The sequence below is a fragment of the Anarhichas minor genome, unplaced genomic scaffold (genome assembly GCF_050575085.1).
Source record: "Anarhichas minor isolate MPS153535 unplaced genomic scaffold, ASM5057508v1 ptg000042l, whole genome shotgun sequence".
Taxonomy (NCBI): domain Eukaryota; kingdom Metazoa; phylum Chordata; class Actinopteri; order Perciformes; family Anarhichadidae; genus Anarhichas; species Anarhichas minor.
This window is the reverse complement of record NW_027466488.1, coordinates 2,304,642-2,331,860: the sequence shown is the minus strand read 5'-3', so window position 1 is coordinate 2,331,860 and position 27,219 is coordinate 2,304,642. Positions and strand designations below refer to the sequence as shown.

The 27,219-nt window shown below is 40.2% G+C and overlaps 2 protein-coding genes across 4 annotated transcripts in view; both read left to right on the top strand.

Moving 5' to 3' along the window:
• tead1b (TEA domain family member 1b) overlaps positions 1–18,416 on the top strand; it is a 30,242-nt gene extending 11,826 nt beyond the window's left edge. Inside the window, exons 2-11 of one of the 3 annotated variants that reach the window (XM_076110060.1) lie at positions 5,517–5,581; positions 8,580–8,642; positions 11,546–11,677; positions 11,942–11,988; positions 12,087–12,145; positions 13,146–13,270; positions 14,515–14,688; positions 16,750–16,890; positions 17,024–17,176; positions 18,303–18,416. In XM_076110060.1, the coding sequence (XP_075966175.1) occupies positions 5,517–5,581; positions 8,580–8,642; positions 11,546–11,677; positions 11,942–11,988; positions 12,087–12,145; positions 13,146–13,270; positions 14,515–14,688; positions 16,750–16,890; positions 17,024–17,176; positions 18,303–18,416 (1,073 nt within the window). Of the gene's footprint in view, positions 1–5,516; positions 5,582–8,426; positions 8,490–8,579; positions 8,643–11,545; positions 11,678–11,941; positions 11,989–12,086; positions 12,146–13,145; positions 13,271–14,514; positions 14,689–16,749; positions 16,891–17,023; positions 17,177–18,302 lie in introns of all 3 variants that reach the window. The other 2 variants (XM_076110061.1, XM_076110059.1) reach the window with 2 other exon arrangements.
• A 6,826-nt stretch (positions 18,417–25,242) lies between these two features.
• On the top strand, positions 25,243–26,592 carry rassf10b (Ras association domain family member 10b). Its single transcript, XM_076109732.1, has one exon. It carries the CDS (start codon positions 25,279–25,281, stop codon positions 26,590–26,592), a length of 1,314 nt encoding a protein of 437 aa, XP_075965847.1. The 5' UTR covers positions 25,243–25,278.
• Positions 26,593–27,219: the final 627 nt, after the last annotated feature.

Here is a 27,219-nt window from a genome sequence, read left to right as displayed (position 1 = left end):
TCAAATAGCTTTTACAAATGACTAAAGCTTGAACATACCGTAGTTGTTCCAGACTTTGAGGGCATAAATGCATTTTACAAATACCTACACTGAATCACAACAGATTGAAGGACAGCTTTTTCCCCAGAGCTGTAGCCTTTAATTAATCAGCTGTAGCCTGCAAATACTATTACCCACTCCCCAGCCCCCATCGGCTGCTAAAGCCAAGTTCACACTACACGATGATCAAAGTCGCCAGATCTCTGTACTGTTCACGCTACACAATGTGCAGTCTTGTAATCGGGAGTCGTGGTTTCCACACTACATGACTGACCAGCGTCAAGGGGTCACGCACTACAAGAACTTCTACAAGAAGTGACAGGGGCGTAGCGTAGTCATGCTTGTTGATGTTGTTGTCGTCGGCTCACATGTTCACATGATAGCGTGTTTCCACATGTCTTTACTATTTACCCTACGTAGATCAGTCACTGTGCTATATGTGATGTTTATGCATGGAAACATCCAACACCCAATGTGCATCAACAACGATTGCAATTGCAACACACACACACAGGTATGCTAACGGCAGGGTGACCCCTCTGTCAGGTTTCCCCTTAACCCGTGCGCTCCCATTGGCTGTATGTCCCTGACAGACTCCCTGACAGATCCAGACATTTAGCATGCTAGATATCAGGAAAGAGTCTGCGATGCACCGGCGAGCCGCTGTTTTTGAACAGTTCACACATAGCGCTCAAGCGCACAGATGTGCTAATAATAATAATAATGTACCCCAGCACTTAATTATTCATCTAAGTCTCTGTGCAATAGCTTTTTAGTATTTATTATCTTCAATTAGGTGTTTTATCCTGCTTGTTTTCATCTCATTGTCTTTGTGTTATCTTGTTCTCTTGCTGCCGGTCACTGGAAGTTACCATGCTGAATTTTTTCGTTGTATGGTTTCAATGACAATAAGGTCCCAAAAAAGCCCTCTGAGGCAAATTTGTGATTTGTGATTTTGGGCTATACAAAAATGTCTTGAATCTTTATCAGGGGAGTAGATGATTGCACTCTTTTTCCATCTGGAGTTATCAGTGAAGAAGGAAAGAAGTCAAGAACCAAACATGGTACCACTACCGGCATTTTGCCAGGTTATTTGACTGGCCCCTAATTGTCAATGACAACTGACATAACAAGCAGCAAGATTGTAGAAAGACAGTCTGAATTGGATGAAGTGTTTATGAAATGATATTAATTTACAAATGGTAAATATTGGTCATATGAGGCAACCTATTTATTGTCTTACATGGCAACCCAGTTAATATCAGATAGAGAGAGGTCAGATACTTCTTTCAGCGTGATCAACTTGCGAGACTACTGCAAATAGATGTTTAGATGCATTTAAATGGATGAGATGTGACTGTGGGATGCAGAATAGCAGAAAACTCCTTGCGACATGTGTTGTTGTGGTTGTAGAGTTAAGTTCATAAAAAGTTAATTTAGAGACTGGAGGTCTTGAGGGAGAGTATAGGAAGTTATTCCTGGGTGTGGTATCTCTGAGGTTGGCTGTGACAATACACTCCATTGTTATTCACAACAGAGGGAGCCTGTCCCAGGTTCCATGGAGGAAGGATGCTGAGGGCCAAATTGGATTTCTGGCTGAATGAGGAATCAGCTACTTGGGGTCGGTCTAGAGAAGGTTGAGCCACCGTCTCTTTGTGGGGCTGTTGCTGGAGTGCCTTTCATACGTCCTGGAGAGTCCAGGCTGGCCAAGTGGAGGGTTCCTCCAGCTGCTTAGCAGCACAAATTTGCTCAGGGGTCACACTATAAATATTGAATCCCTTTCCTGCTGAGTGACAGGAACACCCCATAAAGAGTTAGTTTTCCCAGCCCTCTCCAGGCCAAACTAATGCAAGAAAAAGCCATCAGGGCAAATAGACAGGACTGACCATAAGATAACTCTTCAAAGTTTAGATCAGCACTGCCCTGTTAGAAGATGTCTACAACTTGAGAACGGGGCTCGGGCCGAAAGGACACAGCAGAAGCCTCCGCAGGCTGCATTACACATTTGTAAAATAAAATGTGAAATAAATACATAGATATGAATGTACTGAATTGTTATTTATCAACATAACGGTATCCGATACCAGATCGGCCTCTTGTCACCGTAACCCAATCCAGCTACTTGAGTCAGTATCTCCCCAGCGAGAGCAAAGAAAACCGGGACTGTAGCACAGCTGAGACCCACCGTCTCATCTTAAGTTACTGCTCATGAAAACCCAACATTTCCTGCTTTTTTGCTGCTTCAAAATAAAAGCCTTTAAATACAAATACAACAAACAAGTGTGAATAATTTATAGGAAAATGTGTTTATCACTGTTTGATGGTTGCTTTTCTTCAATAGAACAAGTTATACTGCAGGGAGGAATGATAAGCTGCAAAAATAACTAAGACTTTATAAGAAATTGAATGTGTTTATCCAATGTTTTACAGGCGTTGCTCTGACCACGAAATGTATACGATCACGGTCTGATCAGCCAGGTCACATTCACGTGTCAAGTGTGAACACGTATGCGGCCGAGATCCGATCTGCTACATCGTACAATACAAAGTTGCAGAAAATTACTTTTTATATCCCATTAGTGTCCAATGCTACACTAATGGGTAAATGATCCTGATTTCTGTTAGTTGACACTGAAATCTTCTGCTATGAAACAGCCACCAAACATACTGTAAGATGTTGAATGAATTTCAAATGTCTGCAGTGTTGGTAACACTTATCAACAGCATTTTCATGAAGAGCTGTTCACAGCTACGTGTTACTGGTGCTGCAGAATCTTCACTGTCGGCAGATTTGATAAAATGACAAGTGCACAAACGTTCCTTAATGCATGTGAACTCATTGCACATGGAATCAACATATGAAAACTGTTGAATCTGAATTGTCTTTGCATCGTATAACTTTAAACCAATTTTGTTAATTTTGTTCCTGATCAGGTTTTCATTCCTGAAAACAGTTAGTTTGATAAAATCAGCATATTAACGTTTCACGTGCCTTAAAGAAAGACTGCCCTGTATTATTTGTGGGGGACAATTTCTTCATTCGTTTGTGGGACAATGTTACACCTTATGTCAGGTGGAAAAAGCAGAGTTGTGTCTATAAACCATTTTCAGTTGTGAATGTGGACACGATTCTTTCGGCAATTGTTGTTTTGCAGTGCAAAGGCAGGCAAGAAAAAAGAAATGCAGGCCAGCCAGGACCCACTGAGCTTTTTTTTTTCCCGCCTGGTAAAAAGAATGAATTATTCAACAGTAAGCAAGCTTTCAGCTGGCCATTTGTGTGCTTTGATCTAAAAATCAGGAGTTTGCATGAATGTCTGTATTGTCATCTTATGCTTCCACAGTGGAAATAGTGCAGGCCCCCCCCTGTGTCATCTGGTAAAGTTTACACTGCGTGTGCTGTGGACGGGCAGGCATTGTAAATGCCCTGATGTTATTTATTTGTCCCGTGAGATCACATGGCTGGGTTCAGTCAGGCTGGCCTCGCCTAAATGTTCAGTGTGAAAACAGCTACGGGGTCAACCTGTTACAAACTGCAGCTCGACGTTAAAGCCCACCCCTCCCCCTCTTCGCTCAACAGAACGATAAAATCTGTAGGTGTGGCACGCCACCAGGTGCGGCAGGTATCAAAGATCTCATGTTGTTGACAGTTTTATACCCTGTGTTTTTATTTAAACTCACAGACGACGGCTACGATTTGCATTTTACTGGTCAAGAGTCTACGAAATACATCGGCCTGAAATCATTTTCCTATGAATAAAATCAGCACCTTTTTGAAAGCAACCTTAACCTTTAAAACTAGTTAGTATGAAGGAAATGTAGATCTGAAACAATTAGTTGATAAATTTATAGATAAAAAATAACAAAGAAAACAAACTCTGACAACCAAATACTCTCTAGTGTTATCTTTTAAGGCAAAGTTCCAGATTCTCAAATGTAAATATTTTCTGGTTTTCTGATAGAAAAGTGAAGATCTTTGGGTTTTGGAGTGTCAGGTTTAAAGTCATCGTGAACCCTGAGAAGTTGTCATTTTTCAATATTTGCTGACATTTTATGGACCAAACAATATAAGTAGATTAATCCTTAGTTGCAGCTTTACTATATGGATAGGTTGTAATTGAAGCTGCTTTACCCAGACCGAGCACAAGAGCCCTAAACATCACAAGATGATGCTTCACACTCTCAACCTTATATTTCCATTATACAAACAACAAGCAGATATTAGCATCTATCAGTGTTTGCTTGTCTTACCTTGTTTATGCAACATGTCTCCTATATTCTGCTCTTTTCTATCTTTGGGATGTACTCTTACGATCTGTCACACTCTGGGATGCGTGATGTGCTGCCATTCATTGAAAATGCCTTTTCTTCTGATTACCTAAGACATGGCTTATTAGCACATGTGCGGTACGTTGTGGTCCCATTGTGTCATGAAACAAAAACAAGGCCTTTAATTGATAATGATGTGAATGTAGAAAAATGTTTCATTATATTGAGGGGTTCGGTGCATTTTATAGAGCAGAAAAGCGGATCCATGGCATTGATTGGCTACAGCTGGACACATAATTAGAGTGCCTCCTTACCAATAATTTGTGTAATAGTTTTTGTTGGCGGCATGTTATTACCATATGAAAGGGCTAAGCAGGGGTCATGTGCATTGCTGCAGCAATTAGAGCAGAGCTAAGGGCAGAAGAATGTTTGGAGCCGTCGTTAATTGGAAATCTCTACAAAGCTATGCTTTAATTATAATTTAGTCAGAGCTGCACTGTTTTAAACCCAATATATTCAGTTGCCATTATTTTCTGTAATAGTATGAACAGCTAGATCTGTTTCCTTTCAAAGCGCCGGGCTTTGAAGAGAATGAGACTGAATTAGATTAATTTGAAAGGCTGTGCTGCAGCGAGTTTCTTTCTTTTCTTTTTTCATGCTTATGGCTCTTTGTGTTCTTACTGGGAAACTGGATCTGGTTTGTTTAGGAGATACACATAGCTTCCAATTTGCATGCACCCAAAATGATGGTTACAGTTTGCTTTATAGCTTTGTGTTCGATTTTTTGACTCTTTCCTAGAAAAGTTGTAGCTTTGTGAATGAATATACATATTACTCATATTGTGACTAAAGCCACTCATTAAATATCCATTATTTACAATTTATATGTTCAGACTAGGTTTAAAAGTATTTCTTTACTTGGTTAATACAAAATAATTTCAATGTTATGTTTCTTATATTAACTGTAACACATAACTTGCATGTGTTAAGTGTTTGAGTGTTAAAGAACTAAACCATGAGACTACACGAGTCTATGTAAAAAGCCTACATGAGTCTGTTCATGGCCAGGATGTGGTTTTTCTTTGTCTGTCTTGCTAAAATATTTCCCCTCCTCACTTGATATTCAACATTTAATCTATCTCTAAATGTTTCATGTTATTTGATGTAGATATCTTTTTTTAAACACATTTCTCATTTTTCTCTACACGCAGGTCGAAATGAGCTGATAGCCAGATACATCAAGCTTCGGACCGGGAAGACGAGGACTCGGAAGCAGGTAAGACAAGACAAGAGACGTCTCTCTTGCATGAGTGTCAGAGGGCTGTCAAATATTAATGCCGGCAGACTGTTGCCTTTGTTTCCAGACAGAGAATAACACAATGCTTTGCTCTCGAGGAGACTTCTGAGGCTGACAAGTCCCCCGTCACTGCTGTGTTGCATGAACAGATGCCCCTAGATTATGACATTTTCCAAAATTGTCACTTATTAGTACACATACTGTGTAAGAACTGTAGCAGTTGTTCTAAAAGATCATTTCCCCTTAAAATGCAGCCTTTCATTTCCGACAGTATAGCAGCTTTGAACCATAAACATAAGAGCGTTAAAAGAGAGCCACAGTAGCTTAACAGTGCAAGTATTCTGCTTCATGACTAAATCATGGAGGCCGTGCACTTGGTCGGAGGAGAAGCCTGTATTAATAGGAAGGTGGAAGCCTTAATAGATTGGTACAATCGCTGATCAAAGAGAGCATTCGCTGAGAGTGCATCCTGTCTCTGCAACACACTGGGTGCTTTGCAGACTCACAACTCTCACCACAGCGTTCTGCTCAGATTTCTGAATCAAGCTGCGATGAATTCATAGTCTGTGCTGTAATATGTCATGTAAATGATATAGAATTCATGCCTTTTTTATCTTTCCCATATATGTATTCCTCAAAGGAACAATAGTACTAAAATATATCAAAGTATACAATTGATTCGTGTATTCACATTAGCTGATAATGAGCAGCTGTGATGGTGCTTCAGTAACAGTATGAAACCCGCTGACTGATCTTCCCTCTAAACAGGAAATCCCCTGTATGACCACTGACTTGAATGGCAATGATAAACCAGCCAGTGTCTGCAGTGACATTCAATCACTGTGTGTGAATTGATCAGTCTGGAGCAGAAAGGCTGTGTGGTTTCTCTCTCTGTGATTGTTAGAGAGAGAGAGAGAGAGAGAGAGGTTCACATCTACACCAAGATACACGCATCTGTTTCTACTGTTAGTTTAAATGCATGTTGTGTTTGTGTGTAATTGCTGTGTTGTTTATTTTAAGGCTGCAACTAACAAGTATTTTCAGCAGAGATGAAATGTCGAGTCACTCGAGATCAAATTTATCTGCAAAAATGTTGACATCCAATAATTGTTTTTCTTTCTTTTTTTAAGCAAATTTGTCAAAGATTCACCATTTACAGATTTAAAAAAATCTTCTATGACAGTGAATTCGAAATCTTTGGATTTTGGACTGGCGGTTGGACAAAACAAGCTATGTGAATATGTCCACTTGCGATTTAGGAAACACCCTTTCTAGTATTTTCTGTCATTTTCAAGCCCTAAAAACTACTTGAAAACATAATCGTCAGTTTAATGAAATATGGAAACAAATTGTTAGCCCCGATCTTCATTATCAGATAATCAGCTTATTATTTTCTTCATTGTTTTATCAATGAAATGCCAGAAAATAGTGAAAGATAACCAGTATATTTTCCCTGGGCCCAAGATGTTAAATTTATAATAACTAGTGCAGTGCCCATTCAAACATGCCTGTTCAGAGCGGGCTGAATTCTTGGCCCCTGTTGTTGCGAGCAGCTTTCTCGAGAACCGCTCAATCACTTTACTCTTTCGAGTCCTCAGCAAAACTCCTGCCAGGACATAGTTGTGTCACACACACACAGTCAGAGACACTAGTGAAATAGACTTTACCGTTAGGCAAGGTACGCAAATGCCTGGGGCACCAATCATCAATCCCAAAACATTATTTGTGTTATAGATAAGTAGAGCAAAATGTATACAACTTGAGTTGCACTGTTCCTGTGTAGGCTGTCCGCTCGTGCTCGTTGACTCCAGGGAAGTGAAGTTGGGTCACAACGTTATCCAGCATCCATTTAGCGTTGGACGCCGTGCTCGACTGCAGAGCCCCGAAGCTCCGCCCCTGCAGCTCCACAGAGCGCTGTTCGCTTGCTTATTAAGTTTATTCATATTGAGTGTGTCAAGTGTCCAAATTGCACCATATTCAACAAAGCACTCCCTCGGGTGCTACAGCAATACACCTGTGGAGTAGATCAGATGAGCGATTCTCGAGATATGCAAAGACCACGCAGTCGGACAGAGAGACAGACAGATGGACAGAGAGACGGACATACAGATTCCTTGCTTTATAATTAAATATGAAACACAGAAAATCCTCACATGGGAAAAGTTAGAACCAGAGAGTGTTTAGCATTTTTGCTTGAGAAATGATTCAAATAGTTGTTGATTTATTTTAGCTCTAGTTTATGTATCAACCTGAATAGCGACGAAATATGTTATATTTTGAAGAACATAAATATTTACCTGCAGAGGCAGCACTTTTTAAATCACTTCACTCACTAGAAAACTCACTTTCGGTGTGATTTGCGTGGATAGCGTTGGAGGAGACGCCTCTCAAACCTGTCATCAACACACTTTCTCTTTCTAACTGTTACTTGCACTGCTGAATGTTTCATGTGTGAATATTAAATAATTTAGCACTGTGTGAACGTCGGAGGGTAAACTTGGCCGGTGAAATGCCTCGCCGAGCTCCCGTAAGAATACTAGACCAGCCAATTCTCATTCAACACACAGAAGATGGCATCTGGGTGGTCTTAATGTGTGCTAAAGGGGCCTGCATCCTCCTTAATCAGTTCACTTAAGTGACGACAACACACAGCAAAACGCTTTATTGGCTGTTAGCTTGGCGTGTGGTTTGGAGATGCTTCTGTTATGCACCGTTTCTCCCTCAAGTGTCTGTTAAACAAAGAAATGTATAATCCACTTTGTGCTTCTTTTGTATTTTCTTGTTTTTTTATTTTACTTTTTCTCTTCTGTTTTTTTTAACGGAGGTGTCTAGTCACATACAGGTCTTAGCAAGAAAGAAAGTTCGAGAAATCCACGCTGCCATTAAGGTACGTCTGGCTTTGCCCAGTTGCAGGGGGCTTTTCATTGCCATGGTTACAGGCTCTTCCTTTGTTTTCCTCCCCTCCCCTACCCCGCAGGTGTCTAGTCACATTCAGGTTCTTGCCAGAAGGAAATCTCGTGAGTTTCATTCCAAGCTAAAGGTATGCGCTTTTCTGCTTTTGGGCTTGTTGGTTGCTGTGAGACTTAACTTCCTGTTTCCCGTGGTGACAGAGTGAATGCCCGGTGCTCTGATTCCTGCTGACCCAAATGTCCTGCTGACTGTCGGCTGTTCACACTTTATAACCCCCTCCGACTTCTCAGTCCAGTTTCTATTTGCCCTCACTATGACATGCTGTCAATGTCCTGCCTGCTTGTTTTCATCTACATTTATTCACTTTTCTTTACGGGCCTTTACGCGCCATACCCATGACTTATTATAAGAATAGTAAAGACATTTTGTTTTGGTAAAAAATAATAAAATGGATTATTATCAGTCACTCTTGAGTGGTCTTTGAGCTAAATGCTATCACCATCATGCTAGCATGCTCACAAAAACAATGCTAACATGCTGATGATAGGCAGGTATAATGTTTACTATTTAATGTTTTATCTGATGGTGGTGCTAAATGATAAGTCAGAGATTCATCACAGGTAATTATAATTCATCCTAAAGGGGACATGAATGTTTGTACCAAATTTCATGACAATCCATCCAGCGGTTGTTGAGACACGTCCCTCAAAGTCACAGATGTCAACCTCATGGTGGCTCTAGAAGAAAAGTCTCATTCTGAGGATTCATCCTCTGGAGATCATGAATATTTGTACCAAATTTCATGTCAATCCATTTAAAATTTTCAGTCTGGACCTAAAGTGACAGACCAAAAGAGATTGTGATTCCTAGAAATTGTTAAGAATAATGTGAAATATATATATATATCTTTATATCTACCTGGTTTATTTACTGGTTAGGCTCTCATTTTTTAACTCTATCCATATTTGTAATAATTTAGTAAAATCACAATCAAAGTGTGCAAATGTCAGGAAGCGTGCTGGCATTGGCTGCTGGTGATTGGCCGAGAGCTGCAGGTCCAAGGATACCGGTCTGATGGCTGACTCTTGCTCTGCTCTGCTTTCTTATTCCTCCTCCTTCCTCCTCGCAGTGCCGTGGCCGTCAGCCGCTTTCCTTCCTCCCGGTTCAGATGTCGTCATTTCAAAGCGTTCTTGTCAATTGTTAAACAATAATGAACTCTGTTAAAATCACCGTGGAAAGCTTTTCACAACGGCAGATTAAAATGGGACAAAGGCATTGTGAAAGAAGCCATCTTGAATAATATTGACCTGTAATTTAAAGTATCTCATGAAGTAATGCTTGTGTATCAAAGGACTCCCCACCCATGTGCCATGTTCTTCTTTTCATGGGGAGACGACTTCATGTGTTGATTTTCCCCATTTGCTCCAACACAAATGAATGACCCCGTGTATGTGTGTGTGTGTGTGTGTGTGTGTGCGTGTGTGTGTGTGTGTGTGTGTGTGTGTGTGCGTGTGCGTGTGCGTGCATGTTGAGAGACGGCAAGACTCAGACAGGCAGCTTTGCCTGGTCTTTCAAGGGCACAGGTGGCTGTCTGAAGAACAGCAGACATCTTTTGTATGAATCCCTGTCTTTTCTCATTTAAGGCAAATTAGAGTGTTGGGGCAAAGACAAATACAAGTGGGCCCTTCATTTCAGGGGGCGTCAATGAAAACCTGCTGTTTCTGGTCTCGTCTATGGCATTTTTGTGAAATTACAGTCGTTGCGTTATTGTTCTGTTGTTTTGTCTCGAGTGATGACTACTGATCAGATTGTGAAAATTATAGAGAGCAAGACATTCACCACAGAGACCAAGGATAATGTGTAATAACCCTTTGTTATTAAGTGATCATTGCACATTTTGTGTTGTGCTGTGTCAAGAAGGCTTGACATTCACAAATGAAAGTGTTGTTTTACTGATGTTTGTAGGTAACATACTTTGTCATGCAAGACTTAAACAACAGTTTTATTAATACATGTTGAATTACTCACAATAAATGAATTTACAACAAAACCCTGTTTCTTTGCATTTAGGTTACAAACATGGTAAGTATTCATTTTCTGTTTGTGACGCTGTCTTTGCTTTTATTAGGGCCTGCTTTGTCCTTCGGCTGCTAGTTTTGCATTTGTTCTCCTGCCATAGCGACACAGTAGACGCTGCCCAGTGTTTTTTTTCCCAGTTTAGTGGTTTCTCATTGTGTCATCATACTATTATCATACTGTAGCTTGGCTCTGCTCCATCAGCATCTGTCGCCAGCATGCTTACCTTTAGCTTCTGCCACCAGTGAGTCTGCATGGGTTTGCTAGTGCGTATGTGTTGCCCAGGTGTGCACTCTGCTGCACTACCTGAATTTAGCAGGTTCAGTATGACCGTATACAACTTTGTAAATGCTCATTAACAAAGGGCCATGTCCAAAACAACGTGCAATGTGCAGTGCACTTCTGCAAGCTTTTGTGGCTCTTTGCTATGATGAAGCGTGACCATTTAACATTTACAATTAGATATTTCCTGATCATTTAAAAAAACACTTGTCCAAAGATTAAAGAATAAGGAACTAACGAGAGAAGTGAACGTTTATTCACCAAGTAGGACTGGTAATCTTCAGTTTTACTTGAGACATTCTTGACAATTTCTAGATGTGTTTTGACTTGCAGACAAACACAGCCTTGATAGAAATGCTGCTGAATGAGTTTTTGAAAGTATTTTAATGGTAGATTAGTCAACAAGAAAACTTTTGTGTAAGTGCATACCACAGCTACTGCACTGTATATTGGAATTGAATTGTCCTTGTTCAGCACATTCCTGTAAAAACACTTATAGTATGTGAATAGCGATGCACATGCATCTTCATTTAACCTGCTTGCAGTTTACTGTTGTGAGAGAGGTCTGTGATGCTTTTAGCGTGTTGTTTGGAGTCTTGTTTGTTGCTCCCTCTGCAAAATGCCCCACCTTCCCCTTCTGTGTGAGTGGTAAGCCTTTTGTGACTGCTGTTAAAGGACCAAGCCGTGAAGGACAAAGCCCTCCAGAGCATGGCCTCCATGTCCTCGGCTCAGATTGTTTCTGCCACGGCTATTCACAACAAGCTGGGCCTGCCAGGCATCCCGCGCCCAGCCTTTCCTGGAGCAGGGGTAAGAGCCTTGTCGGCACCCCTCTATTGATCCATCCTGTCCAGCTTCACCCAGGGCAGCCATGGGGCCAACCACGGCGACTCCCGCTCCAAATCACATTACACACCCCAGCTTTGCATAACTGCTACTATCAGATAAGCACAATATCAAACGGAGCGTTAGTCAAGATAACTACATCCACTGAACATGGAGCTGTGACACATTTTGATCGCAAATTGTACGTTCTCTGTTGTTTGTTTTCTATTAATATATGTAATTCTCCAGTTATGGCAGGGTATGTTATCGGCCGGTCAGCCAGGATCCTCACAAGAGTAAGTATCAAACTTCATAAAAAGAGAACTTCACAAAAAACTCTTAAAGCAACGGATCAAATATAGTATTTTTATGGGTCTGTCATTCTCTATTCCAGCATTAAGCCTTTCACCCAGCAAGCCTATCCCATCCAGCCAGTCACAACAGCCATTTCAAGTAAGAAGTTACCTGATTAGAAAACTATTAAGGAAAAATATGACCCAAAACGTACATCATGTTGTATAATTGCTGAATTTGAAATATTGGAAATGCAACCTCACCCTTTGGTTATTGGACAAAGATCCAATAGCATGCATGACGTAGTACAATGTGCGAACTATTTACTGTGTTCAAACTTACTCAATCTCCACATGAGCATTTCCCTGCTCGGTAAAAAGCATTTAAAATATTCTTAGCTGTTGAATCTGTTCCTTTAGATTTACTGGGGAAACTTGGCAGATTGTCTAGCTGAAAAACGAATGTGTTGATAGAGAGAGATTAAAATGCTTGGGAGATGGCAACAACAATAAAAGCCTGTTTTATAGAGGTTGATGCCCAGAAATGTAAGAACACAGCAAACTTATTTAACACAGCAAAATAAGAAAATACAGACAAGGGACTCTGCAGATACAGACACCGATTATTGAGAGGGATTATTTATGTATGAGTCTTTACATAGTGCAGTCATTCTGCCTTTAAGGTTCGTCAGCAGCTAAAGTTTAATTTAAATTTAATTTTACATTTGTTATGCACATAATGTATTTTTTTTAAATCCTGTCATTCAACACATTTAACCTCATTCAGAAACCACTGATTTATTCTTACCCATGTAAAGTGTTTTTGTGATTTAGGATTGATTGTAAATACTTAAACCTGTGTAGAAGTTGAAAAATAAGCATTCAAAGATACAGTGAGGATTCATTTCACTTAATTTTTTTATCTTTTGGCTGTGTTACTTATTTCTTGTATTTCTTGGTTGTAGAGTTTGTGAATTGTTGGGCATTTTTGATTTAAGTAAAGAGGACAGTAGCTAGAAACAACATCAGGACAAACCTGACCGATCAGACGATATCTCTAATACGAAATAAGTTTTCTTTGTTGTCTTAACTTAATCTGGCTGTACTGTAAAACACCCCACAGGCAGGACAAATGTTGTGTTATTGTGGCGTTACTGTAGGTTACGAGTCCATAGCAGCTCCAGCTCCAACGGCACCAGCATGGCAGGGCCGCTCCATCGGTACATCTAAACTCCGGCTGGTGGAGTTCTCCGCCTTCCTAGAGCAACAGAGAGACCCAGACACAGTGAGTGGAGCGTTAAACTAAAGCATGCAATATCACTATCTCTTGGTGTTCATTCCCACCTCTTATCATCCAGTCCTTTCCTCTATGAATACACTGGGACCTTTTCCCAGGCAGAAAGTCAGCTGAGAGGAGGCCAAAACAAGCTGAGAGGGGAGAAGCCTGGCCTGTAGGGACACACAGCATGAAAACCTGCAGAAATAATGAAGGACTGTATATTAATCAGTACCTTAAAAGGCATGCCAAAACTGTATTTACGCGGCAGACGTCAGCTCAGCCAGACGATCCACAGACTCACAGAGTGTGAGTTGACAAATTCAAGTCTCACATTTCTTGTTTGCTTTCGCAATTTTTTAATGTTTGTCCACATTTTCCCGAGCACTTCCTTTTGTTATTACTACGGCACGACAACAGCCATTAATCTTACATTCGGCTCGATGCTGAAATTGTTGCATTTGCCCTTAAAGGCTACACGCTGGAGAGGCTGCTCTGCGAGCTTTTAAACTGAAGTGCAGTACCACAGCGTTTCATGCGGTCACGACAAGGCCAAAGAACCTCTGACGATCAAATGTTATTCTCTGATTTGCTTCTCTTTCTGCTATGCACCATGGGTTTCTTGGGTTACCAGACCACAACATTTATTCTCTTTGTTAAACCAAATCCAAATATTCTCCGTGGAAAAGTTGATGAAATAGAGAAAACATATTCTTTCAAAGATAAAGCGCTCATATTTCATTCCATATTGTCAATTTAGGTTGATTGTGGTTGCCTTCGATGCATAAATGTTGCTTTTCATGTAAATGAAGACTGAATAATGAGCTTTGTGATTTCATGGCTTTCATGCTTATAAAAAAAAAGTCTTAACTTATATGCTTATAGAATTTGGGTGAAGCAGTCTGGCATTCCTGTTTTGGGTGATAATACATATTAGGGGATCAGTTTGTTTTTGGCTTTAGTGGAGCAGAATGATGTTTCCTAATTTGTACATCATAAAACCGTGCAGACAGCCAGATAGAAAGCAGTGTTGCAGAGGCTTATCATCATGAGGTTTTATTGTTACCAATCTGATTCGAGCCACCTCGTTTATTACGGTGGTTCGTTTGTCAGAATCGGCTCATTTTCTTTCAGTAAACCTTTCTGTGTTGATGACTCTCTTGATATTGATGCATAGATCACTTTTGATATAACGTGAAACAGAGCACCGTATTTTAAAGTGTGTCTCTAACCCTATTCATCTATTCTTTCAGTACAACAAGCACCTATTTGTACATATCGGACAGACAAATCATTCCTACAGTGACGCCCTGCTGGAGTCTGTGGACATTCGTCAGATTTATGACAAGTTCCCAGAAAAGAAAGGAGGACTGAAGGAGCTCTATGGAAAAGGTCCCCAGAATTCCTTCTTCCTTATAAAATTCTGGGTGAGTGTTACAGCCACAGGATTGATAAATGTCGTATATAAAATGGCAGTGTTACAGCTGGATTGTGATTTTTACGCACATCAGTATGAATATCATTGTGAGATGTTTGATGGCAGAATCAGGAACATTCTGCTCAGGTTCGTCTTTAGTGATTGGGTGTAATCAGTCTACACAGAGGAGATTGCTCTCTTAATGTTTGCAGAATGCACTCGGCTATATTTGGACTTGCATAGCAGGAGAGCTTTTGATCAAAGCAGTCACTAATTCAGTGTAATATCTCCAAACAATGGAGTGACCTGGTTGCACTCCTAATGGCTGTTTTAAACATTGCATGTATTTCCTCCCTGATGCAAAATGCTAACTAGCGGCAGCCAACAAAGTAGGAGCGTATGCACTTGGACCAAGTCCCCTCAAATTCCTTTTGAAGTGACCGACCAATCTAAATTTCAAATGAACGACAGAATCTGCACAATAATGAATGTATAACTGCTTTGCTTAATGAAGGAGGAGAATGTTGTAGGAGGATGTCTCCTCTTTTTGAATCCATAATGAACAGGATGTTCGGGGCATAGAAAGGCTGCACTCCGGGAGTAGACCAGTTCGACCTTGTTAATCAGTCTTTGAACGTAACTTCATTTAATCCTCTTTAGAATCTCGTTTCCAATATGGACACATTTACATGCTTCTGTGGCCGAGATCTTTTAATTTGATATGCGATGTACATGTTTAATCTCGACCGCTCTTGATGAGACAACGACAAAGAAAATTAACATTTTTAGATTCCATATTTAAACCAAATTCTTCCTCTAAAAGGCCAAGTACAGATATTTCTATTCCATCCTGTGTACAGTATATATGTCATTTATGCTAGTCTTCATCGTGTGTTGTCTTTGTAGTTCGTTTTTTAAGAAACCACGAGTTGGAAGAGACCAAAAACAGAGCAAAATATGAATGTACATTTGCTCCGTAAATGACCGATGTGTAAATAAGCCATATCAACTTCAAAGGTGATATGTCAATGTTGTTTTCACAACTTGTTTTTGCTGCTCTCAAGTGGTAAAAGATAAGAAATATTGTGTTGCAGGTTCAACAAAGAGAGCATTTCTCTTCTTCAAAAACTAAAGATCTGTTTTTGTTTTCTGGGGTGTTCCTTGAGCTGTTGAACCATCATCAGCTGTTTTGTTTTCAGCTGTGAGCAGCTCCTCTATTATCTTTGTGCTTTGCATTGTTGGAAAGTAATGCGCATCAACGGCAGATTTTAAAAAGCGGGGGTTTAGAGGACTCTCAATTTACTTCATTTTGTCACTTTTCCAGTGTGAACAAACTACATGATCAAAACCTGCTCACAATTAGTATGTAGTAAAAAATGGACCGCTTATTTATCCGCTGATATTTGTTTTTTTTTTGCAGACATTGTGGTGTTGGTGTATATGTCAGCCTATAACGAGAAGGTGCAGAACCAAAATGCGAAACTAGGTTTGAGGTCGTATAGAAACAGAGTCTCTATTACATAGTTTGTCCACCAGAGAGCGCTGAGTTCATTTTTAAACTGTAAAATGTTCCGCTGATGGATTTTGGTCGTAGAGCTTTAAAAAAAAAAATCTGTCCAATGGTTTTCATATCAAGTTTGTTTATTTATGTTTTAAAAACTGGCTGCATATTATCCTTTTAAAAGTTCCATTGGGTATGTTACAGATAGTCCACATGAATGGGCATTACAGATATGTATTCACTGTGATCCTTGATAATTCATTGTTTTAAATTGGTTGTTACCTTCTAAATAATTAATATACTCACAGGCGTGTTGTTACTTGTTATATGAAAAACCTCACAGAGGTTGCTGTACCAAAACATAATTACTCAATTCATTTAGTTCATCACTTTTCTCCGGTACACCTTGTCACCATTGTCACTTCTAGTATTTTATTTCACCGTTTGAATACAACGTATTTCCCTCTTTGTACCGTGGTTTTGTGTATTGTTTATTCCTGTAAATCGAACACCTAAATACAAATATTAATTGCCACAGACTGCTCATTTTTATGTTCCTATTTCTCCCAGGCGGACTTGAACTGCAACATTCAAAATGATACTGGATCTTTCTACGGAGTCACGAGTCAGTACGAGAGCTCGGAGAACATGACCATTACGTGCTCAACAAAGGTCTGCTCTTTTGGCAAGCAGGTGGTTGAGAAAGTTGAGGTATGAACTCAAGTCTTTTCATCCTGGGAATCAACACAATGACTAAAAGATGTGAATAACTACCTACACTATACCATCATATTTTTAGGCATCATACCATTTTAATTAATTAATTTTTTCTCATTTTCCTCAGACTGAATATGCGCGGTTTGAGAATGGACGCTTTGTCTACCGGATAAGCCGGTCTCCCATGTGTGAATACATGATCAACTTCATCCATAAACTAAAACATCTGCCAGAGAAATATATGATGAACAGCGTGCTGGAGAACTTCACTATCTTATTGGTAATCATCACACTGACCTGAGTGGGCGAGATCCCTCTCCAGGACTCTCATTCTTCTTCCTCTCTCTGCTGTCGGGGTGTGTTGGTGGGCCGGGGGGGTTTGACTGGGCCTTGAGATGAGTTCCTCTCGTTGTTCTTGCATTGTTCTCATTCCACAGGGGATGAAACTCAGTGTGAGGAGCCTCATTATCTGCAGGGGAAAAGGGAGGATAAGAGGGGGAGAGAAACCCCCGTTATTAGCCATCACATGGGGTCTTAAAGTGTCATTCAGCACTCCAGAGAGAGCAAAAAACAAATAAAAAGATAGGCATAGATCTTTACATGGGGCGCAACCAAGGCACAAAAGCACCTTAAAAAGGTTTGTAAGATTTATATTCATTCTAGCCTTAAGCGGTGTTTCTCCAAGGCATCATGTTGGAAATAATCACAGTAGATTAATGAGCACCTCCTATCTGATTTTAGACTGTCTTTAAAAGCTCTAAAATATTCAGGAGGAACTGAAACTGACACATATCCGTGAAGTAATGGTGTTTCTACATCAGAGGGGGGTTGGGGAGACACGTGCTAAACATAGTGCTTCTGACGGAGGGGGAATGCAGGTACAGTCATACAAACTATGAGAACAATAATGTGTTTCTTAAATATTAAAGCATGTTGACATGTTGTTGTAGATACCCAAAATACAAGTATGAACCTTGTTTTACCCTTTAACTTCCACCCAGTAACTGAAAGCTGTAGACTGCTGACTGCACATTCATTTTCATACTGAAGGATTCTACGTATAAAACATTTCTATTCTATCATTTACCACATTTATTCTTTGTGATCTCTGTATTTGTGAATATACAGAATGGACTTATTATAGACAGTTAAATATGTCAAGTTACTCGAAAGTGCATTCAGTATTATCTTCAACACCAAAGAGACTTTGCTTTAAGAAACTCGTAGGGTTATTTCGGAAACACGTAAAAGTGTAACGTTCACAGCGTTTAAACAGCGTTTTATTTCTTCAACCCTGAGCTTTGGATTCTTTACCTCTGTTTTTTGTGTTTTTTGTTCAAAAAATATGGCGACTCCTTGAATACTTTCACTTCAACACTAGAAAGTGACCGTCTGGTTTCTTGCAGGTGGTGACGAATAGGGACACCCAGGAGACGCTGCTGTGTATGGCGTGTGTGTTTGAGGTTTCAAACAGTGAGCACGGCGCCCAGCATCATATCTACAGACTGGTAAAAGAATGAGAGGCTCCGAGCCCCCCCCCCCCCCCCTGTTTTCATGGACTTACCAACCTCAAGACAAGTGGCAGTGCCTCTACCTGAAAGTCACACCTACAATGCTTTTTGGTCATGGTATCAGGTGAAGTCAGTTGTTATAAATTTGTTTTAATATAAAGTGTTTGTTATTTGACTGCAGCTGTGAATTGCGGTACAGTTGTTTTATGTTTAAATACGAGAATTCTTGTTTCAAATATGTTGAGTTGGTCTCTGTTGGGTATAAATGTGGCCGTTTTTAAGGAATTTACTAGATTCATTTGGTAAATGGAAATATGTGTGTCGTCTTCTTCTGCTTTGTTATGTAGATTGAGAAAAAAAGGACTTTCAGCGGCCTGATGTGGTCTGTGTAATATGTTTGAGTGTGTTTCGTGCGTCTGTAGTCCATAATTTGTGAGCGTACATACTGTAGATATACAGACATGCACCCACAGCCAATAGATTTTCCAAAGAAACTAACCTAACAAAACACTACATGGACAGTTGAAGCAAGTGGTTTTGAATATTGCAGAATTACTGCTATTTCTTTAAAGACAACTCTGCTTTCAGTAGTATATTTATCCCTGTTGAAGCACTCCAAGTCTTAGACACTAACAACAGAATTATTGCACTGTGAAAATACTAACAACATTTTGCCTGCATCTGCTTCCTAAATGTAGGAAGTCCTACCACCTGCTAAGCATTTCTGTGCTGCAAACAAGTCTTTTCTTTGTGACAACTGATGGGAGAATTTTAGATTTCAGACGGGTGAAAGTACTGCGGAAATTACTCAAAACAGACTCTCATCTTTTCCAAAAGCACTTTGTTCCCCCGCCCAGACTTGCCTTAGTGATGCTTACTTTTTTTCTGTTACAGCTGTGGTTTTAAATAATCAGCACACTATAAATCACATGTAGACAGAAGGCCTTGTTCAGTACGCTGTGGCTTTGCCCCCTGAAAGGCTCAGAATACCATTCCACTCTGGGATGCTGGTGTGAAAACTCCCAAAGCAGAGTGGTGCTGCCTTCACGTTCACACTATGTTCACATGTTTCTGTGGCCTACGCCGATCCCGAGCCTTAAACATGTTATAGCTGTGAGAACTCCAAAAGATGCCCCTTAAACTGTGATCTCTACGCAGGAAGACTCTTTTTATGTTCGCATTGTGTAAGAAATTCACAATCCCATCTGCCAAAGTGTAGATGTACAGTGCCTTAGAATACACTCTAACATTACCCTTTGCTGTGTTTTAAGTCTAAAATCAGTTTTGTGGACAAACAGTCAAACTTAACTCACTGCTATGTTACTTGGTACATCTTCACATCTGAGAAATGATCTTTCTTACAATTGGTACACTCCTAGAAATACAGTTTCTGTTGACGTTATTAAAAGGCAGTGCTCTTCTGTTGAAGTGTGCCAATGAAAGCTCAGAAAAATGATAACACGGTTATATTTTCCTCTAATGCTGTAAATGTTCCTAATATATCAGCCTTTTTTTCTAAGAGTGTACTATAAACACAGACTGACTGCCTTTCCTGTCGTAAAAAAGACCAAAAATACAGAGATACAGTCAATCTTTTGTCCTGTTCTGCATGGTAGCAAGGAAGTGCCTTTGGTATAAAATGTCCAGCTTCGAAAAAGATCAAACAGAAATTACAAATTCAATGTTGCTAGACCAAAAATGAGACATACGTGAAACCAATCACCACATTGCCTTTTTAAAGGATTATTATGAAAGCAGGAGGAAAGCTGGTTACTGGTATAAAAAAAAATAGGTGAATTATATATTCACTTTCATTGATTTTGCAAATTATGTATTTGACGAAAACCCATTTCTTTGCTTGTGGTCAAAGACTGGAAGACCTGCTGATAACGTACAGCCGCTGACTGCATGCAGGATGTCAACTCGTACGGACACCGCAGCTGTTTGCTCCGTGCACACTTGCAGGTTCAAGTGTTTTAAAAATAAAAATAAAAAAAGGTTTTTGGAAACATTATGGTTTCCTCTCTCCTGCATCCACGCGCTGGCACGATGCGAAAACATCACGATGTTACCTTCGATGATGCAGCAGACACAGCTGTGACGTCCTCGAGGGGCCGACACAAGCTTTTATAATTTATCTTTCAGAACGAAAAGGGACCGTTTATTTAATGACTCTACACTACAAAATTGTATAACTTTTAATGTGGTTGAAGTAATTGTTTCCAAAACCTGTTTGAGATGCTGTTTCAGAAACTCATTTTTCACGGGTGCTAGTGTGGACGAGGCCGTTGAGGTTAATGCTTTTCACCATAAGGACCATAGCTACTCATACAATTATAAAGTATTTTAATGGAAGAAGCTCTAAATAATTGCAGACAATGTCTCTGGTGGATGCAGATAAAGTTCAATCAATCATTCAGTATTTTGTTTACGCTGTGTGTATCTGTTCACATTTATTGATTACTTAGTGAGATGTTTTATTATTGTACTTGTATACAGTTGTACTTGGTTTTGTGATGACATCGTCTGTATATTGCAAGCCCAATAAGATGATATAATGATGTTGCTGCTGCGCTGCTGGTACATTTTGACATGTCGTTTCAACACTCAAACAGCAGGACTGATGCCTTCGATGGCATGAATGTCTGGTGGACCATTTGGAGAGAGAAAATGGACACATGAAAAAAATAAAATAAAATCAGCCAAGTCGAGGAATCATGATATAAACATATCAGCAGTTTAGCTCTTGTTATTTGTAATTCTGTCGAAAGAGTAGGTACTGGTACCTTTTGTTTTATGACCATTTTCAGATGGTGGCTTTAACGTGATTCTTCACATAGCTCACATATAGTTGTCATACACACATTTGGGTTTTGTGTGCAGAATTGTTTTTTTCTTTGTAAAAAGGTGCTTTGTAAAAAACGATATATCTTAGCTTTTCTTGGTACAGATGTGTGATATCTTTTCGTATCCATGACGGTTAAGTGTTGGAGCAAAGGAGAGAAGAGACGCTCTGCTATGTTTCCGTGTTCTGCATTTGGTCTTGTCTTTGCTCCGTAACATTTCGATGCCTTCTTGATAATAGTTTTTTGTAGCTTTCTAGATACTTTGTATGTATACAATATTGAAGTTAAATAAATCAGAAAATAGATTGCCTGCTTTTTTTTTTGTCACTTCAGTTCAACATTTATGGTCCTGAAGCGATCAGCACGGGTTGAGTATTTACTGAGAAAGCAGTATTACATGATCCTGTTTGGACTGAGGCCCCATTTAACTCTTTAACTGCAGAAACCTCCGATCAACAGTAGATGGAGCCTGTCACTTGCTTTGTGTTTAACAGTCTGTGTTCCTGTTTTGCGTGTAAAACAACTAATGTATATCATAGTTTAATGTATACCACTGTAGTAACGGAAACCCTCACCAGAGGGAGACATTGTTTAATTTAAAAAAATGCACAATTTAATTTTGAGTTGAATCCATTAGTTGAGGCACCAGTTAATATTATCTATTGTGTACTTAAAGTGCAGTCGCATAAAACATTGGAAGGAAAACCTTTGATGCTGTCATCTAAATATACTGAAAGCAGAAATAGTGAAGAGATCAAATACTAAAAGGCTCAACCAATAACTATTGAGACCCTTTTGAATGACAAGTATCATAAGATATTGTGTTTGTCAACTAAAATATTTGTCTGTTTTCCTGCTGTGTTTACAAACATTATTGTTAAAAAGCAAACTGTCAGATAATATTGGAATTATAGCAGCTTGTTCCTGTGGGTTTGAAGTAAAGCTTAAGAGGCAATAAAGGCTCTGCCCAAATGGGAGTTCACGTTAGCAATGCTAGAGGCATGTGAAAGGACTCAAAACAGAACGTTTTTCTCTGTAGGATATCTGATGAAATACTTGACAGATTTCAATAGAAAGAGGTGCCCATGACACAGGAGAAAACAGAATAGTTTGTGGAGTCTATAGCACCAGTATGTGGTCCTGTATAAATCACTTTACACAAATAACTCCTGAATTGCAATTGTACAAGCAAAATGATTTATTCTGGATTATGTAGTTCAAGGCCGTCTTTCATGTGCACATATGTGTGTTCGGAGTGAGCCGACGCATTGTTATGGCATTTTACTTTAAGGTTGCACTACACCAATACGATGCCTTCTAATGATAGGGTGGTTAATCCTTTTCAAAAGCATTTTGGTATATTTGTTGAAATTCTATTTATAGATAGAAATCAATGAATCGGTATCTGGGCTTCCGCTTAGCCTGAACTGATTGGACGGACACCTGCTCGTCTACCTGCCTGTCAGTAGTAGCTGTGTTTGTGGTTTACGTTCTTGTGATAGTTTCGGTGAGGGACGAGCTGTCAGTGTGACTCGGTGACTTTCTCACTAGATTTAGTGACATTTGTTTGGTTTGGAGCTATAGCGTTGCCAACTTACCTTGCACAGCAGCTATGTTCTCGCGCCGTCATGCGATCACGCGAGAATCAGTGTAACAAACCATCTGGCGGCTTCGGAAAGCTAGTTCCATTAGCAAAGAGTTGGCAACACTGGGCTACGTTTTTTTTGTTTGGACAATTTTTTCAATCTATCTTCCTGTTGTTAGTTGCTGAATATTAACAACCATTCAAATCCAGGTAAAGATTGAAGACACTTCATTTTAATGAGATATGACAAATTTAGAGGATTGAGTGCTTTCAGGTTTCAAATTAGTTTCTTTGGCTCTGGTCCAAAAAGACTGTGCAGAGTATAACAACCACTGCTGACTTTCTCTCCCTCACACACACACGGTAATCATCTTAAGCCTTAAAAGCATAAAACCAATCGTATATTGTAACATCACAAGTTGCACGAGCAAAAGCTGGCACACCTCTTACACAAGAAGTTTATAGTACATGGTCTTTATACGCCTCAAACAAGCCTCCTGTGCGGACACAAGCAGCAGCCTTGACAACCCCAAAAAAAACTCAGGATATCAGGTCTTTCTTGAAGACAAAGGTGAGCAGCAATGTGCTTTGAAATATAAGCTCATGCATTCAGGACTCACCAAGGCCGAAATCTGAAAGGTTCAATGAGACAGAAAAAGATAATGAACTAAAAGCTAACAGGCTCAACATTATAGAATTTTAAATAGACATCCCTTTCCTTTTAAAGCACATTATCACAAAATATCAAGGACGGACCAGGCGAAGCAGCACACTCTTAGCTGACAGTTATACAACATTCAGTTACTCAGCCGTTGTTTCTTGGCGTTTCTGACCCCCGGGTATCCTCACCACAATCTAAAGGTGTCATTTACACAATCAAATATCTGTCCCCTCTCACTCAAATCAACAAAAGCAAACTAACCCTGAATATTCAAATCATCGAACACAAAAGTGTAATCCAGCAGAAGGTCACCTCTGATCCACTCAGATCTCTCAATGTGTTCGATTGTACAGCACGTTTCTTTGTGTCTCTGCCACACAGCCTTGGCGACAGCAGGAAGTGTCTGCTCTGCAATAAACTGATTTGCTTTTCTTCTTCTGTCTGTATTCATATGACGGTTATTCATTGTTTGAAATGATGTCGCACCGTTGATACTTTACAATGTACAGAATCACAACCTGCGGCTGCATCATGCCGTCCAAATTCAAGGGTCAAATACAAATAAAGTTTCCTAAAGAAAGGTAAATCTTAGAGCCCCTTTAAACATTATTTTTTACGTTAACACCATCACATTTCATTTCTCTGTGCAGCTTTCAGAAGGAGTTTCTTTTAAAGGTGACATGTCTGCATATAAAGTCAGTCAATGTCAACTCAGTAAGGAAAATTACAGTGAGGCCTGGAGTTACAAATCAGTCTGTCACACAAACACAGTGCACGTTGTCAATGTGTTAGCATCATTTATTTAAATAATTTTAATAATGTTAGGTCTGCATCTTTTATTTTTCCATTTCCACTAAGTGTTATGTGTTTTAATTTGTTAATTTGACTGTTTTTCTTTTTTTATTCATACTCTTCCCTTTGCTAATTTGCTGGCTTACCAGTGGTGCTGATTAATTTTACATTAGCCTAGCTTTTTGTTTTAAAACGGTGCTGTATAAAGTTTATTATGATTATATTTAGGCTAGCGGGTTGACAGCTCTGTACAGTCTGTACATTTGCTGTTTGCAAATATACACAAGCAGTCGAAGAAAGTTAAACCAGATGTTTCCCTCGGGAGTCGGCAGACCAAACCAAAGCTAAAACGCCATAAATTCATTTTAGAAAATCTCATTCAGTTAAAAAAAATATACTTTTCTATATTTTAATATAAATTATTTCCCACTGACACTGAATACTCAGCTATATAGGCTACTTTTTCTATGTTCTTAAATTGTTATGTTTAATTTATGAATTTTAAATATGTGTTGTGTCCATTCAGTTAAATTTGAATACATGAATCCAAATTAAGCATTTTTGATCATAACTATGTTCATGATGTTTTAAACACTTAGATCTGGATTTAAACGGTGCGGGGATCATTTATTAACCTATTAACCCCTTAAAGAGTATTGAATACAACCATCAAAAATCTCCAACATGCCACAGAAAATAATAACTGTTTGCTGACGCTTGCTGGTGGCAGTCATGTGATCACAGCAGAGGCAGTCTCGTGAGGGCAGGCCTTGATTTGGCCTCAGGAAAGTGCACAGAAGGACACATGGGACCCTCAAACCTTTAGCTCCATCAGCAATATCTCGCGTCCGGGACGCAGCGCGCATGCACACTGAGGAGATGACACGGCTACGCTTTTCTCCAGAAATGCGGATTTAAGTCGATTTTAAAAAAACGACTTTTTTCTTATTTCTATTTATAAGAAATACGGTTTAGCAGACATTCGTGATGGAGGCGGAGAAGAGTAAGATATCGGTGTGGGTCTGCCGAGAGGAGAAGCTTGTCTTCGGCTTGTCAAAGCGCACAACCTGCGCTGATGTTGTCAAAGTGCTTCTGGAGGAGCAGAACTCACAGCACGGCCTCTCCACAGCTGCACGCCCACAGTCCTACTGTATCGTGGAGAAATGGAGAGGTTTCGAGAGGATCTTACCGAACAAGACAAAGATTTTGCGGCTTTGGGTCGCGTGGGGAGAGGAGCAGAGGAATGTGAAGTTTGTGTTGGTGAAAAGCGAGGCGTCTTTGGCGAACCACGGAGCCCGGAGCGCAGAGGCGCGTGTGGTGCTCAGCAGACACAGCCCCTGTGTTACCAAGGGGACCGCACGGTCTCCCACGGGTGGCGTCCCACCCGAGAAACAGCGTCGGGTCGTCAGGAAAGCTTTCAGAAAGTTGGAGAAAATCAATACAAAGAGGGCGCAGAGAGATGCGTCCTCTGCAGAAAAGATGGAAACTTTGGTCCATCTTGTCATTTCTCAGGATCATACAATCCGCCAGCAGGTCCAGAGGATTACAGAGCTGGACGCAGACATCGAAATGTGCGAGGCAAAGGTGCATGTTGACAGAATTAAGAGACACGGGGTTAATTACGTGCAGGACACGTATTTAGTGGATGCTGCGGCGGCTTCCAGCCGAGATGGAGACAAAGTGTGTTCAGCTGAAACTCTTGCCAACTTTGAAGAGTATGTCCGGCAGTGTGAGGAGGTGGTTCGACTACAAGAGGAGCTGTGGGAGCAGGAAGCCCTTATAGACATTTTCACGCTGCAGGTGCAGGAGGAGCTGAACCACCGCTGGATGCAGCGGAGGAAAGACACAGAGACCGGCGAGGGCGCACCATCCCCGCCCATTCCTGAGGCAGACACAGCGTCAGAAAACGAAATGTTTTTGGAAGAAGAGAGGATCAGAACTCAGCTAGAGGCGAGTTTATACGTCGGTCTGCGCCTCAACACGGATTTAGAAGCTATTAGGAGCGATTTAGAGCTGACCCAGGAGATTTGCGGAGCGAGGGAGAAGGAGATGAGGGATTTGCTGGAGAAAGTGAACACTTTGGATATAGAGGAAGGGACAGTCAGCGAGGAGAGATGTAGCCACGGGACAGATGATAAGATGGGGATGACGAGCACTTTGGAGAGGAAAAGCGAGTGGGTGGAGCAGGCCAGGGGTCTGTCCAAAGCTCACAGTGTGAACGACGACGACTCAGACACTGGCTTAAGTTCTCTGCACAGTCAGGACTCAGACAGCCACCCTGTGTGGGAGTCACTGGTTTAGGATTTATCTGACTGTTCATCGATTTTAAACATCCACAGACTCAGGGATCATATTTACTCTGAAGTAAACATGGATGATAAACTGTATTTATCTTACTTTATGGTGTTTTTTTTAAATCTTTGTAAGGCACCATAACAATCCTCACATATTCATTTATTTTTATAACATCCATTTAGAAACTATGTTTCTTATTTGTTGGGGTAATACGTGCACCAAGAAAATTGTTTTGACATACAAATAAAAGCTGTTTTTGAAGCTTGACCTCATTTGTTCCTCTTTTCTCTTCATCTTTTTTGGATGTTCGAGTCAGGAATGCAGAAAACCAATTAAGAGATGATGCCAAAATCCCTCTCAGATCATTTCCACAACCTCTGACGTGTTAACACACACCTCGGAGACAGCAGGGTGACACAGCCAAAACACAAAGTCAAAGGTCTTTAAGATATTTCTGCAGATTGTGAACAACATCTCAGCGTTCACTGTGACCTAGACACTGAGGGATAAAGAAAACCTCTGAATCATTAAGTCATAATAATGTCTGAAGTCTCAAGCAGAAACGACCTCCAACAGATGATAAGACATTTCACTGTCTGATACAGACACAGCATGAAAGCTGTGAATGATTGC

What these genes read in the sequence shown, in the direction of transcription:
- rassf10b (XM_076109732.1), top strand. Translation starts at nt 25,279, where the DNA reads ATGGAGGCGGAGAAGAGTAAGATATCGGTGTGGGTCTGCCGAGAGGAG.